Genomic DNA, 17,268 nt, shown 5'->3' on the forward strand with positions numbered 1-17,268 from the left:
CAAAAAACCAAAAAAAAAGGAAACCACCGCCATTACTGACTTACCACCAAGCGAACGAGTAATTGGCTAACACGGTGTGGTGCGTTTTTTTATTGTGCATATTTTATTAGGTGATATGACTATTCTTATTAGAAACAAGCCCACACTTTGCTTCGCATTTGATATTAATATTCATGAGTTAGAAAGGAAAGCCAAATAGTGGTGAAGCAGTAGAGGTGATTTTGTTTCGGTATAAGTTAGAGTTATTTAAAAACTCCCCAACTACAACAGTGCGCACACAGATTGAGGCACCAAGGCCGAAGTATAGAGCATAAAATGGGGGGAAACTGTGTGAAGTCTTTAACACTTTTACGACTATCTGTAGTAACTAGTATTTAATCCCTTTCTCCTAGACCTCCATACCCTGTGCGGCGAAGGATATGCATGTAAACAAAAAGCAAAAGAAAATTGACTTAATTTTTAAATTTCACACTAGCGTGACGGTATACCAGTGCGGTGGTATAGCGGTAATTTAATGATAGACATGTGTTTCATGTGTCTACGTAACTTGTTTAAACGTTTTTTTTACCAACTTTCTTCCATTCTGGTAATGAGAATGAAACACTTTTTTTATAAAAATCGTATTTTTACCCCAAATTGATGATACATTCACACGATTAGGAGGAATGCTACATTGATTGCTTCCTGATTGTTGATATAAAGACTTGAAAGATTCAACATCCGAACGCGCATGCATTGAATTTAGCACCTCCGCACACCCGTAATGATAAACTTTGCAAATTATTAACTGATGCATCACTACTACTGTCCAGGGAAAAATAGTGTTAGGAAGAGCAATTTGTAATGTATTACGAGAGTTTTGAGCACTGTATTGGATACGAAATGGGTAAGAGAAACAGTGGAGGCCCAAAATATTGCAGAAAAACACATGCGTAGCGAAAACGTTGTACGAACTGTTCCTTCGTGAAAAGGGGAAAAGGCTGCTGAAATAATTATTTTTAAATTCAGTTTGCACCATGGCACACACTACCGGGGAATGAGAGTATTCAACTGGGAGAGTAGCAATAACGCAGCACGGATAAGAGAGAAAACCTCTACCTTCGTTTAAGTGTCTACTGTCTGTTGTTACCTTTCTAGCCATTCACGCTTAAACTAGACATCGACTACACCGCTTGTTCTTCTTTAGTAAGGAAAGCATTCTAAACCTTCGCGTAATAAGCAGAATACGAGCAAAGGTGCACACCCAAAATCCACACTCTAGGTAGCTAGGTTTTTAAACAAATTGACGACGGCTCTTACATACGGCGCGGAGGTTCGTCGCTTTTGCGGACGGTTAAATTTGTGTGTTTAACTATCACGCGATCGCGATGATGCACGCGCTGAGAGAGCCGTCGGTTTTGCTCAATCTATTGCGAATGACTTATTGGGTTTTTCCTTAAGGCTCACTTTGCACACACAGACACACTTTTTACCGGACGTGGTAGTTTTTGCTCTCTTGCGGTATGTGTCCGTATTTTCCCGTTCTTTTTCGTAAGGGATTCTGTGAGCTCTTTTTTATACCAAAAGAGGTAACATCTAGTAGAAGTGTATGGCGAACGCGGTGACCCGGTAGAAACAGTATGTGTAAATGGTCTTTCTGTGTCCGTCTTTGCTGTGTGTGTGAATCGATTTTGATGAATTTTATTTTCCCCTTTTGATATGCGAACTGTTCACGCGGTGAACACAGTGTGAACAAACCCACCTAGAAGGCCGCTTTGAATCGTTTTTCGCCAACAGAGAGAATGTTTTTACTATCACTCTCTGCCTCATCTGCAAATGTTTTATTTAGAATGTCGTGCGACACGCCCAAGCGGTGGGAAGTGCTTGCTAAAAACGCTACCAAAGTGTTTGGATTTTTTGTAGCGAGCGAAAGCAACCAAAATGGCTAGTAAATTGGAAGTGTAGTATCATCGTCTTTTACCCTTCCCAAGTACATGTGTCCGTGTGTTTACCTCCGCTTATTAAACTAAACCCAATATCAGTGTGCAAGTAAATAATGCAGTTACAGCAAAGAAAATAGTAAACTCTTAGACATTACTACTCCTCGTCCCAATAACCAATTCAGCCCACAAACACAAGCAAACCACTGGTAAGCAAAAAAAATCGATAAATTGATAAGAAAGTTTAAACCAAAAGCTAGTAATGGCAGTAGTGCGTAAATGATATCCCACAGAACAGACACACATATACAACAAACAAAAAACCGTACGCAAGGTGCATAAAAGTTCGATTGTAGGAGCGAGGAATGGGTTTGCGGTACTAACAGGTTGATGAAGCTAAATGAATTTAATGTTTTTTTTCTTGTATAATGTTCACATTACCTTTCGAGGTAATTGATCCTCTGACTCACATTGATTCACATCGGTAACAGTTTACATTCGTGTGGGGAACAAAAAACAGTGAAAAGAAAAACAAAACAAAATCAGCTTCTAGTCATTTTCTTCCAGCATTGGTCAAAATTAGCCGTTAACAAAATGACATTTAATAATGTTCGTATTATTTCCGGAGCGTTTATGAAGCAATGCTTAATTAAGAGCTATTTCAGCCAATGTGCCATACTAATTTTGAGTAGTGTTTTCGTATTGCGCATAACCATAACCAGCAATCGATCAGCGAGACTCAGTTGCTCTACTAAGTTGCTCTAGTACCGGATCTCCTCAACCACAACCAAACTGCAAAACATAATTGAAAATTGTTACTTGTGTTACGCATAACGGACAAAAAAGGAAATTTAATCAAAATTAATGCAACAATTGTTGTACAAAAAAACCAAATAATAGAGCATGATGATGATTGAGGGTTGAAAGGATGGATGGATAATGAGGATGATAAGTGAGGGCATGCTTTTCGTACCATATAATAATATTTAGAGGACGTAAGAATAGGCAAAAGAAAAAAAACAAACACACACATACAGAGAAAATGGCATTTATTTACACTGTTTGGGCAACTGAAATGACAAATTAGGCCAAAATTCTGATTTATCGTAAAAATGAAACAGAAAACTGTAGGTTAATATCAGTAAATCATTTTCAGTGTCGCTTTTATTCCCTTTCTAAAGTGTCACATTTGGATCAGCTTTTTCCCTACATAAATAGTACCGATAATAATCTTTAGACGGCTCCAGGTATCTCTAATGTCGTAATGTGTCACTCAAACTCAAACAAAGAAACAAACAAAAAATTGAATTCTTGGACTAAAATTTAAAACAGCTCTGTAGTATAATCCTTATACGATAAGCTCGCAAAACAAAAAAAAAACATCACGTAATCAATGTAATCACTTATTGGAAAAGGTGTGTGAAACTAATGTTTAAGAAATGTTCTGAAAAGCTCTGGTTCAATGGTTGGCGGCGTTCGGTTTTGCGAAAGAAAACATCACCCCAAACAAGCAAACAAAACGAAAGAATGGAACGGTGAACCGACACGAACAAAACTAAATGAAACAAATATACGAACAATCACCGTTCATTAAGGAAACAACAACAAAAAACACACATAATTTCAGTAACATTACCCATTAAATGTAGTGGATTGCTAATAATTGCTTGCTTGATATTCGTCAAACACAGGAAATAGGCGTGTATGTGTAGGGCACGTGGAAAGAAGTAGTACTAGAAAACGCAAACAGAAAACGAACGAAAAATTGTGAAAAGATGAAAAGAAGGGAATGCGAAAAATCAATTCCCCTTTGCAAAAAAGAGCCAGAAAAAAGCTGAACACAGAGAGCAAAGATATGGAGGAAAAGGTACGGAGAATGACGGAGTTCACTAATAAGCATATACTCTTTAAATTTAAATAATACACTAGCAACTTAAGTAATAAGCTAACTAATGAAACAAGATCAGAAGAACAACAAACAAACAAACAAACAAGCAGCCAAAATCAACTACTACTACCACACGACAACAAACAACAAGAAGTAAAAACAAACACAATACAGCACAATTTGCAAAAAAGACACTACAAACAACTATAATGCAAACTATAATGCAGAACTACGCCGAACTTTTCAGAACTACTCAAATTATTACCAAAACGAAACGTAAAGAAGGAAACAAAAAAATTACATACACACACACTCCCAAACGAAAAACTAAAAATAAAAATAGTAAAATAAACAAAAAAAAGAACAAGGATTAGTTTTTCTTTAGCTTTTGTTTATGATTAGCCTTTGATTGATTATTTATGTGTTTTTGTTTGAGAACCATTAGAAGTATTCTAGCTTGTAGTTTGCTGGGTAGATTTACTCTGACGATTTGACAAAATACCTGAAAAAGTGTCCTAAAGTCTAATGGCGCCAGCGACAGATGTTTCTCAATACTTGACGAATGATAGGTTCTGATAAATTTCTATTCAATGTTCATTGTTGTATTCTACAGTTTTTAAAACTCGACAGATTATTATGACCATCATTGGACTCTCTCTAAAATGGACATCATTGGGCTGTAACAGTTAAACTTTCTACATCTTTGTATTGCAGGTTTGCATGACATTTCAATACGAAGGGAACAGACAATTAGATTCTCAAAATCTCTCTATGGTGTAAGAAGGTCTGTTGAACGAAGTTGTCATCTCTCGCTATGAAATTCCGTTCGTTGAGTTCCAGTTTTGGTAAAATACTGTCTACACCAAGGCGGTGATTCCATGCATGCGTTAAAGCTTACTATAATGATTCTCGTGCACCACATACTCCTTCGTGATATCCGCGAGCGTTTTGCAACCGGCCAGTGCCATCGTCAGGTCCAGCTCGTTGCGCAAAATGTTCAGCACGTGCTCAACACCTGCCTGCCCATTGACGGCCAATCCCCAGAGGGCAGGGCGGCCGAAAAACACCATCCGCGCACCGAGTGCCAGCGCCTTGAACACGTCCGTACCTTGTGTGATGCCACCATCTAAGAAGATTTCTACCCGTCCACCAACGGCAGCGACAATTTCCGGCAGTGCTTCAATCTGGAAGGGAGCAAGGGAGATCGTTGTTGAACAAAAACGATTGCTTGTAGTTGTGTATGATGACACACTGACCGATGCTGGCACTGAATCCAACTGCCGCGCACCATGGTTCGACACGAAGATGCCTTGTACGCCGAGATCGGCCGCAATGATGGCATCTTCGCGCGTCAGGATACCCTTCACGATGACGGGCAGCTTGGTGAAGCCGAGCAGCCACTTGACGTCGTCCCAGGACAGTGTTGGATCGAGCTGTTCCGCGATGTACTCGTTGATGCCCGAACCGCCCTGGCTGCGGATGCTCGCGGCCTTACCGACGAAGTTTGCCATGCTGGAAGCAATTGGTAAGTGCGTATTATTGATTACTGTTAAAAGCTCATTTTATACCTTGTTTGATGTTTACGCAATTTTGAATGAACGAAAGTGATGCTGATCAAATTCATCTTGATAAGAGCACAATGGGTTATCGTTCCAAGGGCAGAAAAAAGCTCATAGATATGTTCTTCGGGCTCATTTCAAACAAATGCTGGAAACTTTCTATATTAACGGAAGAACTGGTGGACTTTGAATATCTTGAAATTTTCTGGAGTTTATCGAATATTGAAAATAGAATTAAACCATATTAATTGATCATGTTACAAGGTGTCCCAGGAGTTATCATACCGGACACTTTATCGACAGGTGAAGAGTGAAATGAACATAATGTAATGGGAATTGGATTTTTTTAGCATCCGAATCCAATAGGATTTTCCAAATTCCTACAAGATTTGTCCAAAAAGGATGCTTTATAGTCCACTTCCTGTCACATTAATTTTTTGGCTGGAAGAAAGATTTATGAATGTGTCCCACAAGTATGAGAACCCCTGAAAACCCCAGCAACAACGTTGACAAACAATGCAATGCAACAACTTCGACAATCCCGCAATGGTCTTCCGTGATGCACAGTCTCAGCAACCATTGCTCAATATCTCTCCCAGCTATTGTAAAGCGCCATCTATTGGGGAGTAGCAGTGTCACTCGTAGCTCTATTTCTTTTCAAATGCGGCTGGCCGTTAAATTGTTTACCGTTTTCTTTTCATATCTTTTTAGGGAAGAAATTAACGCTACATAGATGAGGTCATATTTGAACTTACAACCTGCCCGACGCAACTAAAACTACTCGTACGTAATCGCACTTTCACGCCAATCATGCACTCGTCTTCTTTTGCGCAACTGCATTTGAGCGAATTAATTTTCCACTTGCCCCAGCAAATCAACCACTTGCATGAGTGCAACAAAACGAAACGCAAACGCGCAATTGCTGCTCACCTCAGGTGCGGTGGTAGGGAAAACTTGTTGCGCATATCCGCCCGCCGCAAACCGAACAGTGGCGCATCGACGGTCAGCACGATCGCCCGAAAGCCGGCCCGTTCGGCCCGCCGTACCAGCTCCTCGGTCAGCTGCCGGTCGCGGTAGATGTACAGCTGGAACCACTTCGGTGCGTTCGGTGTCGCTTCCGCCACCTGCTCGATCGAGCTCGTGCTGATGGTGCTGAGCGTGAAGAGAACTTGCCGGGTGGCGGCAGCTTTCGCGTTCGCTACCTCACCGTCGGGATGGGCCATCCGTTGCATGGCGGTGGGTGAGATGGCGATCGGCATCGAGAAGCGCTGCCCAAACACGGTACAAGAAAGGTCCCGGGTGGAGCCACCCTGCAGCATCCGCGGTCGGATCCGGAGCCGATCGAAGCCGGTTCGGTTAAGGTGGAGGGATAGTTCGTCCCCGGCACCGCTGCGGTAGTAGTCGAGCGCATTCCGGGGTATGATTTCGTGGGCACGCTTCTCGTAATCACGAACGGACACTAGGGCCATGGTTGTGAACAGGGTAACTCTGGCACGTCTAGACCAATTGCTAGTACAACTTGAACTGGCGTGAGTTTGCCGTTTCTCCGTGAGCAGTTTTAAAAGGTGGGAGAAGACTTTGTGGGCTTGCCGGAGGTTTGGCAGCGTTTTAGCGGGGTAGGCATTGTTTACAATCGAGTTAATAGCGCTGATAACATGGACGGACAGTTGGTAGAGAATTATCTCCCTACCAGCGTAGTGGCGGGACCGGTCCAGATGGATGGATTGTGTGTATGTATTAGTGGCACACGATTGAAATTGTTTTAAAATCACAGGGTGTTTCTATAAATTGTTTTAATTATTGTTTTGTTTCAACAGGATTCAATTTAAAAATGTATACAAAAGCTAAAGGGATTATAGATTTATTAAATGTTTTATATGTCAGAGGTTCTTAGCCTCTTTTGCTAATAACACAGGATTTTTCAGGGGTTCTCATACTTTTGGCACTCTTCTTTCTTGACTCTTTCGCTCGAAAAGTAATATGTTTGACGTGCTAATGATTAGTGGTGGGAGCTCGGAATCGGACCTACCCGATTCCGGTTCCGTATTCGAAATCAATTCCGGAGACGATTCCGGAGCTGATTCCGGAGTGGACTCCAGGGCTGATTCCGGAGTTGACTCCGGAGCCGATTCCCGAGTCGGCACTAGAATCGATTCCGCAATCAGAATCGGCTCTGGAATCGGAATTGACCTGGGAATCGTAATTTACCCCGAAAACCGAATCATAATTGACTCCAGAATTAGAATTAGCTCCGGAATGTGAATTAATTCTTGAATTGAAAAAGACGTTTTAGAAGCGAAATCAGACCGGGAATCTTCATGGGAATGGATCTTTTACAAGTAAATTTTGATAGTTTATCAATAAATAGGATGATTGGACCCAAACGCCTATTTTTATGGCGATGCCGAAACTGATTCTTTTTGGAAACCGACTCTATTTTAGGATCCAATTCCGATTCGAGAGCCGATTACGATTCCGGAACCGATTTTGATTCCGGAGTCGATTCCGGAACCGATTCCGATTCCGGAGCCGATCATTTTTCCCAACACTACTAGTGATGCAGGGTTTTCTAGGAGTTTTCATAGCTATGCGACACTTTATTGACTATTTCTTACATGAACTTAGTAAGAACTTAACTTAGTGTGTAGGGAATTGAACTCAAATTCAATGTGAATTTCCAAGGAACCTCTCCAAATAGGGTGCCATAGAGTCCAATTTCCAACATATGAAGTAGTGTCAACTCCGGAATCAGCTGCGGAATCGGCTCCGGAATCGACTCCGGAATTGATTCCGAACACGGAATCGGAATCGGGTAGGTCACATCTATGAGAAAACGGTTACTTTAGTTAATCTGAATGGGAAGAGATTTCTATGGCTTACTTCTTAGACGGGTCCGGGCATGGGTCAGATGGGGCGGGTGTTAATTTAATTGGGGAATACTTAATACAAATGTAATTAAAAGCTTAATAAGCTTAAAGTAGTCATAATATTAAGTAGAAGTAATAGTAAGAAGGTTAATAACCTTACACATAATGGATGTGTACAAGAGTTTGAGGTATATTGAGGTACTTGTAGAGGCATATTGAACGCGCAGAGCTACATTGAGATCACAGAACTATAATTCAACTCACCGACCTTAAGCTTACTGAGTTAAAAAGAGCTTTTAGAGCTGCTTTAAGCTTTTGTAGCAATACCGAGTACGCTGAGCTACATTGGGACACCAGAGATACGATTGATCGTAGGTAGCAACATTGCAACATTGAGCTTGAATAGTGGAATTAAGCTAGCTTTGATGCCAATCGAGCTGTGAAGAGCTTGTGGAGTGATTGAACTCACCTCGAGGTACTCGGAGCTTTACTATACGTGAGGCACTGTATAAAGCTCTCGTCGCTCTTTTTGGAGCTCATTGCCTCAGCACTTTTATCAACATTTTAAGGGGAATTTTCGGATGAGTAAACAACACTCAGAGATGACTTGCTCATTTTAAATGTTTAAATATTTTCATAATATATTTTATCAATGTCTATAATAGCCCTTTTTTCCATCACTACGTGATTGTTTAATATGTGTGTCTGTCTGTGTGTCTGTGTGTCTGAGTGTATTTTTTGTGTTGAGTGGTGTGAAAATGAGAGAGTAATGTTCTTCATTCATGGGATTCTCCCTTTGGTTTAGCTCTACTCAGCTTTTCAGCACTTGAAACGAATGCTTAGGTGTAGGTAAAACTATACGACTGCTGCTTCTATCCTTACCAATAGAATGTGTATGTGTTTCTGTGTTTGCTTCTATTACAATAGGAATACGACACCTTTTCTAGCAGCGCCTAGAGAGTTCTTGGAGGAGGAAGTACTTGAGTCATTTTGTTGCGAGTTGATTCTCTTAAGTAGGATTTGCACAACAAAAAAAGACCTATGCTGATGTAAACTATGACCAAAAAAATGGGACTTCACGTTGCGTTGCGTGTTTGTGCTTCTTCTGCTGCTTGCTATTCAGCAACGTGTAATTGAAATCGATGCAAACAGAAAGGAGAAGATCCATTTCTCCCTTAGTATGCACAGTTCCCCTTTTCACACACATACACACACACACGCCCTAGCGTGTCTCCTATTTAATGATTAATAACTGACATGACTTTCAGTGTTAAATATGGATTTTTTGTTCTTCAATAGTACCTTCTCCCTCTCTCTCTCTCACTTACTACGGTGGCACACACTATTCAACACTAGAACGGAACCGTAACGTTTTTTTTTTTATCCAGCTTCTTCCCTCTCTCGCCTACGAAAGTTAGCCCGGGTGCTCTAGTACCCGTTTACAGTACACAAAAATGCAGGGTTCGTCTACCGCTACCTTCGCGCTACCATCCGCTATTCGCACAGAAAAGCTGTATGCTTCGCTCTGCTCTTTTCTTCCCTACTGGTATTTTGCACTCACAACATTCCCTCATACAGTGGAGACGCTAACGAACTTTCATTTAAAAAAAGAAAAGAAACTTATTGAATTGTGTACGAGACAAAACAGGTGCTGAGTATGTTAGCACCACCGACTGTTTTACATATATGAAGTGGAAGAAAAACCGTTCATCCTTCTGGCTCCTTTCAACATAGGAAGAGTTGTTTTTTGGCATTCGATTTACATTTCTTTCCTTTTTTCTTCTTTTCTCTACACACTGTGTGTTTCTCTTTCTCTCTCTCTCTCTCTTTCTTGTTCTTTTCAACTTCGAAACCTATATAAATGGGGGAGCGCTTCGGATTACATTTACATTAAGTGTTTTTGGTTTAATAATGATTAAGTTAGATTTAATCTTTGCCTTTCGTCCCTCTCTCTCTCTCTCTCATTCTTTCTTTCACTTTCTCTCTGTTAAATTTACCTTCCCTAGCATCCTGATGATATGGGAGTAATAGAGAGGACGAGGGCTGAGCGTAAACTTATTTATAGTAACGTGAAAGTGAAGGAAACCAGTGAGTTTTTATCTTTTCTTTTCTTTTTTTTAGTATCAACAAAACGAGTACCGCCTCTTGTATCACAACATTTGAAACGACATTTCTACACACATTTCTGGCTACATCGTTTTTTCTCTCTCTCTCTTTTTCTCTTTCTACTTACATAGCCTCTCTATTTGCCACTATATTGCACGCACACCCAATTGCATCCATATTTCTACCTTCTGTCCTGTCCAGCAAACCCTTCTTTTACCAACCACGAAAATTGCCGTTCCGTTGCTTTGCGCGAACAAAACAATTACATTATTGTCACCAATGATAAGACTTACCAAACTCAAAAACAACTGCTGAAAACACAAACTGCCTAGCAAGCGAACCCTTACTTCTCGCTCTCTCTTTCTTTCTCACTCTTGCTACGGTAAACTGAGGATTTTGCTTTTCTCTCCGTTATTTTTTTTTTTTTTGTACACAAATTCTGCTGCTAAAAGAGCTCCTAAACTGCGGGCTTCTAAAGGACTCTCTCTCTCTCTCTCTCCCTCTCCGCGAGAGCGGGCTTTTCTAATTTGTGTGCGTGTGTGTCTGTTTGTTGTGTATGTTTTCACGTGTTTTGTGTTAACTGCACGTTGCATTGAAAAAACTGCACAATCATACCATTTTGTTTTGCAAATCATGTACCTTTACCATGTTATTTGGGTTGCTTTTGCATGAGGTTAACGTTCTTCTACATTTTCTAGAAGACTATCAGGCGCTGTGTTTGGTTTTTGCATTTTCATAAAAAACTGTGTTTTTTGTTTGTGTCTTTTTCTGTGGTCTATTTTCCATTAAAACGAAGCCGCCTACCGCGATGGGAAAGGGAGAGCCTACCTTTGGCGTGTGCAAAATTGGCGCTACGCTGCTGAGTGAATTGCATACTTGCAGGCGAAATGTCTCTATACATTCACGAAAAGGGATAGAACGCCTAAAGTTATGCGCTGCTGCATTACAAAATTAGCTTCTTTTCACCTTTTGTTTATGCATTTTGTTGCTGTGTGTATGTGTATGTTTGCAAGTAAATCCCTTTCTACGGTATGTTTATGTTCTTATTATCCTGTTACTTGTGTTTTCTTCTCTTCTTCTCCTCTCGGCTTTAAACTTTCAGTTTTTTTTGCTTTCTAAAACACCACCAAATTTACAAAACCAAACGCGTAAAAGCGGCTTCCTTCCCAGCTTCCTGCGCTGCGCTTATAGTGCAGCTCATAGGATTTGCGCAATGACCGGCTCGAGAAGACACATGTGCTCGGCACCACGGACCGGCAGCCGGTTCAGGCAGAAGTGCCTGATCATGTCCGGTATCGTTGGGAACGGGCGGCTAAACTGACCGAGGATGAACTGGCCCGAGTCGGCGTCCCGCTGTATCCGCATGTGCATGAAGCCTTTGGCGCTCCTAAAAGAAGCAACATCAAACAAATAATTAATGTCATGGAATGGAATTAATGAGAACGCTGTACTTACTTCAGCGTGAGTGAATAATCCTGTCGAGTTGATTCGCTGTTACGTACGAGGAAGCTGCCCTCCGACAGTGGTCGAAGGATTTTCTCCGCATCGATCCGGCTGATGGAACCATGGTACCAACTGCGGGAGAGGCACAGATAAAAGCAAAGAGTTAAGATTAGTCACACGGTCACATGGTAATAAAAAGATATTTATTGATCGCTTACCCTTGCCGGTCGAGTGGAATGGATGCATCGATGAGGTCCACGTTTGGCCTGTTTGTGCCCAGGTTCAGGCCAAGATCGAGCGTACCGAACTTTTTCGGCGGCCGCTGGCCACATTCGTTCAGGTTTAGTGTCAAACTTTGCTTAAAGAATCCTGCAATGAGAGAGGAAATAGATGAAAATATAAAAATCAATTACGTGCCAGATTGTATCTATTCTTTTATCAAGCAAATCGATAAACAGTTCTTCTTAATAAAATAATAATAGTTTTCTTTTTATTAGTTTTTTTAAATTATTATTATTATTATTATTATTATTATTATTATTATTATTATTATTATTATTATTATTATTATTATATTGTTATTTTAATTAATTTTATCATAATTATGTTTACCATTCTAATTATTTTTATTATTTATTAATTTATTATTATTATTATTTTTATCATTATTATTATTATCATCATTTTTATAATAATTATTATCATCATCATTATTTGTAGTCTGATTATTATAATTATGAATATTTTTATATATTTTTTATTTTTTATTAATATTATTATTTTATTAGTATTATTATTTAAAAAATATATTAAACACAACCTCCTTAAAACTTGCTATGCAGTTTTGAAAAACGTAACTAGCGAGCCGTTCTAAAGTGTGTGTTTGTGTATGTTTTATACCTGTTCTAATTTGGAGATGAAACCAACCAAACTGAACGTTGTATTAGTAGTAGACAAGATGTATCATCGCAATTGAATCATCCATTACATCCAGCTACTGTGTAAATTACACTCTGTGATCACAGTTCTGCATTATGATCGATTTTATACTATTGTTAGTTGTTTGGTTCTTCAACCTGGGAAGAGGAGACATGATCAAGCCAAAGTTGAAATGGAAACGTGCAAAAAAAGCATCCTCTATTAACGCCAACATGGATGGTGTTGCAGTTCAGTGTTTGATCCTTACTGCGGACAAAAAAGCGCAAATCGGTTATACCAAGCAAACTCTGTGTGTGTGTTAGTGGTCTGTATTAGTACATTGGTAGTTGATGATAAGGTCACGCTCACTTGGTACACTAAAGGAACTTATTTATTAGAGTTTCATTCCAATATTTATTTGCTTATCATGCAAGAGAAAATGAACGATAATTTAGGATAATTATCTGTCCGTTGTCGTTCGATAAAGTATGAGGTCCAATAGAGTTTATTGAATTTCTTCCTACTAATTTGTAGTCCAAAATCCAAAACCAAAACTAATGTTTGGGTCTGTTTCTGTCGTTGATAACCATCATAAAGGCGAATAACACAATTAATCACGTAGAGGAGAATATGAATGATAGTGTTTGTCCTTCACTTCGTTCGTTGAATTGTTGACTGACACTGAAAATTCTTTATCGATAATCTGCAAAAACGGGCCAGTCACCAAATACACCAAATACAATCGAAACTGAGTCATTTTATACATTTCAACCAACTGTAAAATTGTGATCAGCACCATTTACACTTTCCAATTAGAATACAATAGGATCACGGCTCGTCAACGGAATGCCCAGCCGAATGCCCTTCACTAAAAGCATGGGCACCATTGTCTCGTTAATGCTTCGGTTAGCATAATCCTACCAATTGTCTACCGTGCTTCAACATAGGCAGAGATATATATATATATATAGAGAGGGAGAGACTTTTCCTAGTGAAAAACACTCGGCTCGTTATCAGCCGACTTCTCAATGCCATCCAAACGCAGCACGACCATCTGTGCGCCACCACCATCAAGTTCAGACCGTTACTATTGGTGCTAATGCTGATTGTTATTGTTTGACATGCCTACACGGCTGCCTGGTTTGCTCAAAATGGGAAACAAACCGTGGTACGTGATTGGAATGTCGCAAGGAGAGTTTTCCAGGGAAAAAACGCAATCGCATACAAACCCGTTGCACCAATTACTTTCTAACTGATTAATTCATTATTTATTCGCCGCACGCTGCGGCCCCATACACGAGGCACATGATTTAAATATCTCCACATCTCATACCCAGCAGCCAGCGTGGTGCAGCATCCGGTCGCGATTGTTGTGTTTGGTGACAGCGGCAATACATTAAACATTAAACAATTGTGCGCAGAGCTCATGTATAGGGTGGGGTTTGCGGGCAAGCGGCTGTAATTACTTGCTCGTTTTTGTACCCGGTGCAAGGTCAGCAAAACGGTCAGCCCGAAGCCGCGTAGTTCCGTGGTTTTAGTCACCTTCGTAGCGACTTCTTTCGAGGGTAAATCGGCCCTCGTAGCTGGCTGCAAACATGTCGGGTGTTAGTCACACACACAAAAAAAAACACTACAACGACTAAATACATCACGTCAGGATGTCCCTGTATGTCCCTTGCTAATGCTAGTAGGGCGCTCTTCCACCAGTTTAAACCATTAGCCATCTCTGCTCGATGTTTTTCAACTGCTGAGCGATAATGTTTACAACATTTTTCACTTCACCAGCCGGACTCTGGCCGTGGACGACAACACACGTGGCTGGTTGGTTGGTTGCTGTCGTACACCCGGAATACTAAAATACTAACGCTGGAACCATGCCCGAAACATGGCTGCAAACAACGGTGCTAAACGATTGTTTATCACATATATACGCAACAGTAGCGGGGATGAAAAATGTCAAATCTTTGGCTCAACTTTGTGCGAGAAAGGGGGGAAAACTTTTACTCCCCTTTGCTTTGCGCTTCAGTGTGTGTGTGTGCGTAACAGTACGCAAGGGCACACGTTTGCACGAGTGACGGCCAAAACCAACCACACGGATACAGGCGTTTCGATGCATAATTTATAAGCGGGACCCTCTGTAACTTCCGTTCGAGAACGCAGGAACTGCGAGGAAACTGGACAAACCTGCCGGCACCCAGGCCAGGATCGGGCGCTGGACAATGCGTTTCATTGTCGGCTTGTCGGTAACATGTGCCATTGAACGCCAAAGCCAATGCCTAAATCTCTCAATTCAAAGAGAGAGAGCTTGATGGTGCGCCCAGCAAAGCCTGCTGTGATGCGGCTACCTTAATTAAGCTGTGCAGCGCCACCAATGGGACATGTTTCTGCTAGCGTCAGGGGTTTTGGGTGTTCTTTGTTGTTCTCCCCTGACAGTAGCAGCCGCTTTTGCTGTTGCGATAGATGAAATGATACAGTATTGGACAGTGTTTTTTGGAAAGGGAATTCTATGACAGTGCTTCGATCAGCAGTAGTATTCGCCGGAAGTAAGCCTAGAATTTGATCGAACGTAAAAATATTATAAATTTTACTTCACAAAGCTGTTATTTTTTTCGATATTAGCAATTGAGTTATATTGAACTTTTTTCTTTTTTTACTTGGAATCTTTAAGTTTGTAGAACATTTTAGTTGAAAAATACAATACATAATAAGTAAGTTAAAAATGATATTAAGGTTTTAATTAAAACCTCTTCATTCCAGATCGAAAGAATCTGTTAACATTACTACGATTATTCGGAATCCTATTGGAAACCGGAGACTGCCAATTGTGATCATTCTAGTGATGGGCAAGACTGAATCAAAGTGTGCGAGTGAAATCTTTACAGTGAATGCTTTGAATCGTGAAGAGTTTATTTGACTTATTTAAAACTCGGCAGCAATTCGCAATTTAAAATCTCGTTTAATTGCTTATTCTCTTTTTCATCTATTTTAATTAGGTAAAATTTAACTGTTAATTTTAAGTAATGTTTGACCCAGTGAGTTGCATTATTCGCAACCTCAATAACTATTTTCTAGAGTTGCGTCTCAATGAGTGGAAAAACTCAGAGTGATATTTGCCAAATCAGCCAATATCATGAACTTTGGCTATATTTAGAGCAGCTTGTGGACATTGAACCATGAGTCGTGAATATCCTTAAACAATTGAGAACGTTTGCTGAAATTAGTTTTGCTTTATCGTTGTTTTCCTATCAATACTTGACCAACAAATGGTCAAATTAGTCTCAAAAACTTTATTTTTTTGAATAGCAATTACCTGTACATCATGTCATGAAGGACAATTTATCAATTTTCAATTTTAATGGCATCAATTTTAATGACTGTAACAAGCATAAATAAAGCTCTACCGTAAATTGAAATGAGCTTCCTGTATGCTCTACTGTCTGTAACGATTATTTGATGCAAATCCTTTACTTTGTATTCTAGTGCAACCTTTTTACATGTTATCTCGGATGTACTTTAAATGACATGATCCGATCATTTTTTGTCATGTATTACACACGGTGTCGTTTTGTACTTTCCAAAACACTCCTCCAAACAAGGCATTGTTTCCTCCTACCAATTAAGCATTCCACCCTGTTTTAAGCCGAACGGGTATGCAAACGGGATCTTTATCTGCTAATGGAGGATTCTGCACATCATCCGCATCATCATGATGCCTTTGTTCGGTGCGTCTAGGTGTGGCAGGTGTATGTGTGTGTGTGGTCTGCACTGCCATAAATCAATTACCAGCCCGAGCCACGCAATCCTTACGCAAATGTCGCCCTAGTCAGCCCCAAAAAATCTCCCCCCAAATGCGCACCACGTACGTGACGAATGTTGCAAGTAAACATGTACATATCATCCATTTATCCATGCAGACCGTGCAATGAAATGGTCATTACACAAGATACTACAAGCTCTCTTTCCCTCCCCTGGTATCGCTCAAATCGCAACTGTTACAAGATGGAAATCGATGTCATTCGATACATCCGAGTGGAGTGGAAATTAATTATTAAAATGAATGTACCGAGAGCTCCGTATCATGCGACACCAACGAGGGTGATTGAAACATCACTACCTAACCGCAATCGGCACTCGACGACGCGGAGGGACGAGTACTTACCTCCTGCTAGTGCCAGCTTGCTATCGGAGTCTCGCATCGACAGGCTGGAGGAGGCTTGGGACAGCCCGCTTGATTCGGTGCTCGTCTGCAGCAGCATACCGGCGCCCGATGTCGACGCAGCCGTGCTGGTCTGGAATGGGTGCTGCTGCAACTGATGCTGCTGCTGCTGCTGTTGTTGCTGTTGTTGCTGTAGCAGCTGCTGATGTTGCTGATTTTGGGACAACCTTAGCCGGCGCCGCAACTTCGGCATATCGAAGGGTAAATCACCCACGTCCACCGACGTGACACTGCCAGATGTGCACGGTTCCTGGTGTGTGACGGTTTGGAAGGAAGGGAACCCCATCAGTGTTTTGATGTGAAAGATGATGAGAGAGTGTTCGTCTCGCCATCACCACTACTACCACTACTT

The 17,268-nt window shown here is 40.7% G+C and overlaps 2 protein-coding genes across 2 annotated transcripts in view; both read right to left on the reverse strand.

The window, feature by feature from the left end:
- Positions 1-3,444: 3,444 nt before the first annotated feature.
- LOC121600182 (peroxisomal (S)-2-hydroxy-acid oxidase GLO1) lies at positions 3,445-6,903 on the reverse strand. The gene is made up of 3 exons (XM_041928577.1): positions 6,297-6,903; positions 5,064-5,319; positions 3,445-4,991 (listed from the first exon to the last, which is right to left on the reverse strand). Exons 1-3 carry the CDS (start codon positions 6,833-6,835, stop codon positions 4,695-4,697), a joined length of 1,092 nt encoding a protein of 363 aa, XP_041784511.1. The 5' UTR covers positions 6,836-6,903; the 3' UTR covers positions 3,445-4,694.
- Positions 6,904-8,939: 2,036 nt separating this feature from the next.
- LOC121598501 overlaps positions 8,940-17,268 on the reverse strand; it is a 112,048-nt gene continuing 103,719 nt past the window's right edge. The window contains exons 8-11 of the mRNA XM_041925441.1: positions 16,860-17,166; positions 12,001-12,151; positions 11,795-11,914; positions 8,940-11,726 (exon numbers count right to left, since the gene is read on the reverse strand). Of these exons, the coding sequence (XP_041781375.1) occupies positions 11,537-11,726; positions 11,795-11,914; positions 12,001-12,151; positions 16,860-17,166 (768 nt within the window). The 3' untranslated portion in view covers positions 8,940-11,536. The remainder of the gene's footprint in view (positions 11,727-11,794; positions 11,915-12,000; positions 12,152-16,859; positions 17,167-17,268) is intronic.

The sequence above is a fragment of the Anopheles merus genome, chromosome 3L, assembly GCF_017562075.2.
Source record: "Anopheles merus strain MAF chromosome 3L, AmerM5.1, whole genome shotgun sequence".
NCBI lineage: Eukaryota > Metazoa > Arthropoda > Insecta > Diptera > Culicidae > Anopheles > Anopheles merus.

Coding starts and splice junctions, on each gene's coding strand:
- LOC121600182 (XM_041928577.1), bottom strand. CDS start 6,835: ATGGCCCTAGTGTCCGTTCGTGATTACGAGAAGCGTGCCCACGAAATC. Junction 5,320..6,296: donor TCCCTACCACCGCACCTGAG/GTGAGCAGCAAT, acceptor AATTGCTTCCAG/CATGGCAAACTTCGTCGGTA. Junction 4,992..5,063: donor TGGATTCAGTGCCAGCATCG/GTCAGTGTGTCA, acceptor GCTCCCTTCCAG/ATTGAAGCACTGCCGGAAAT.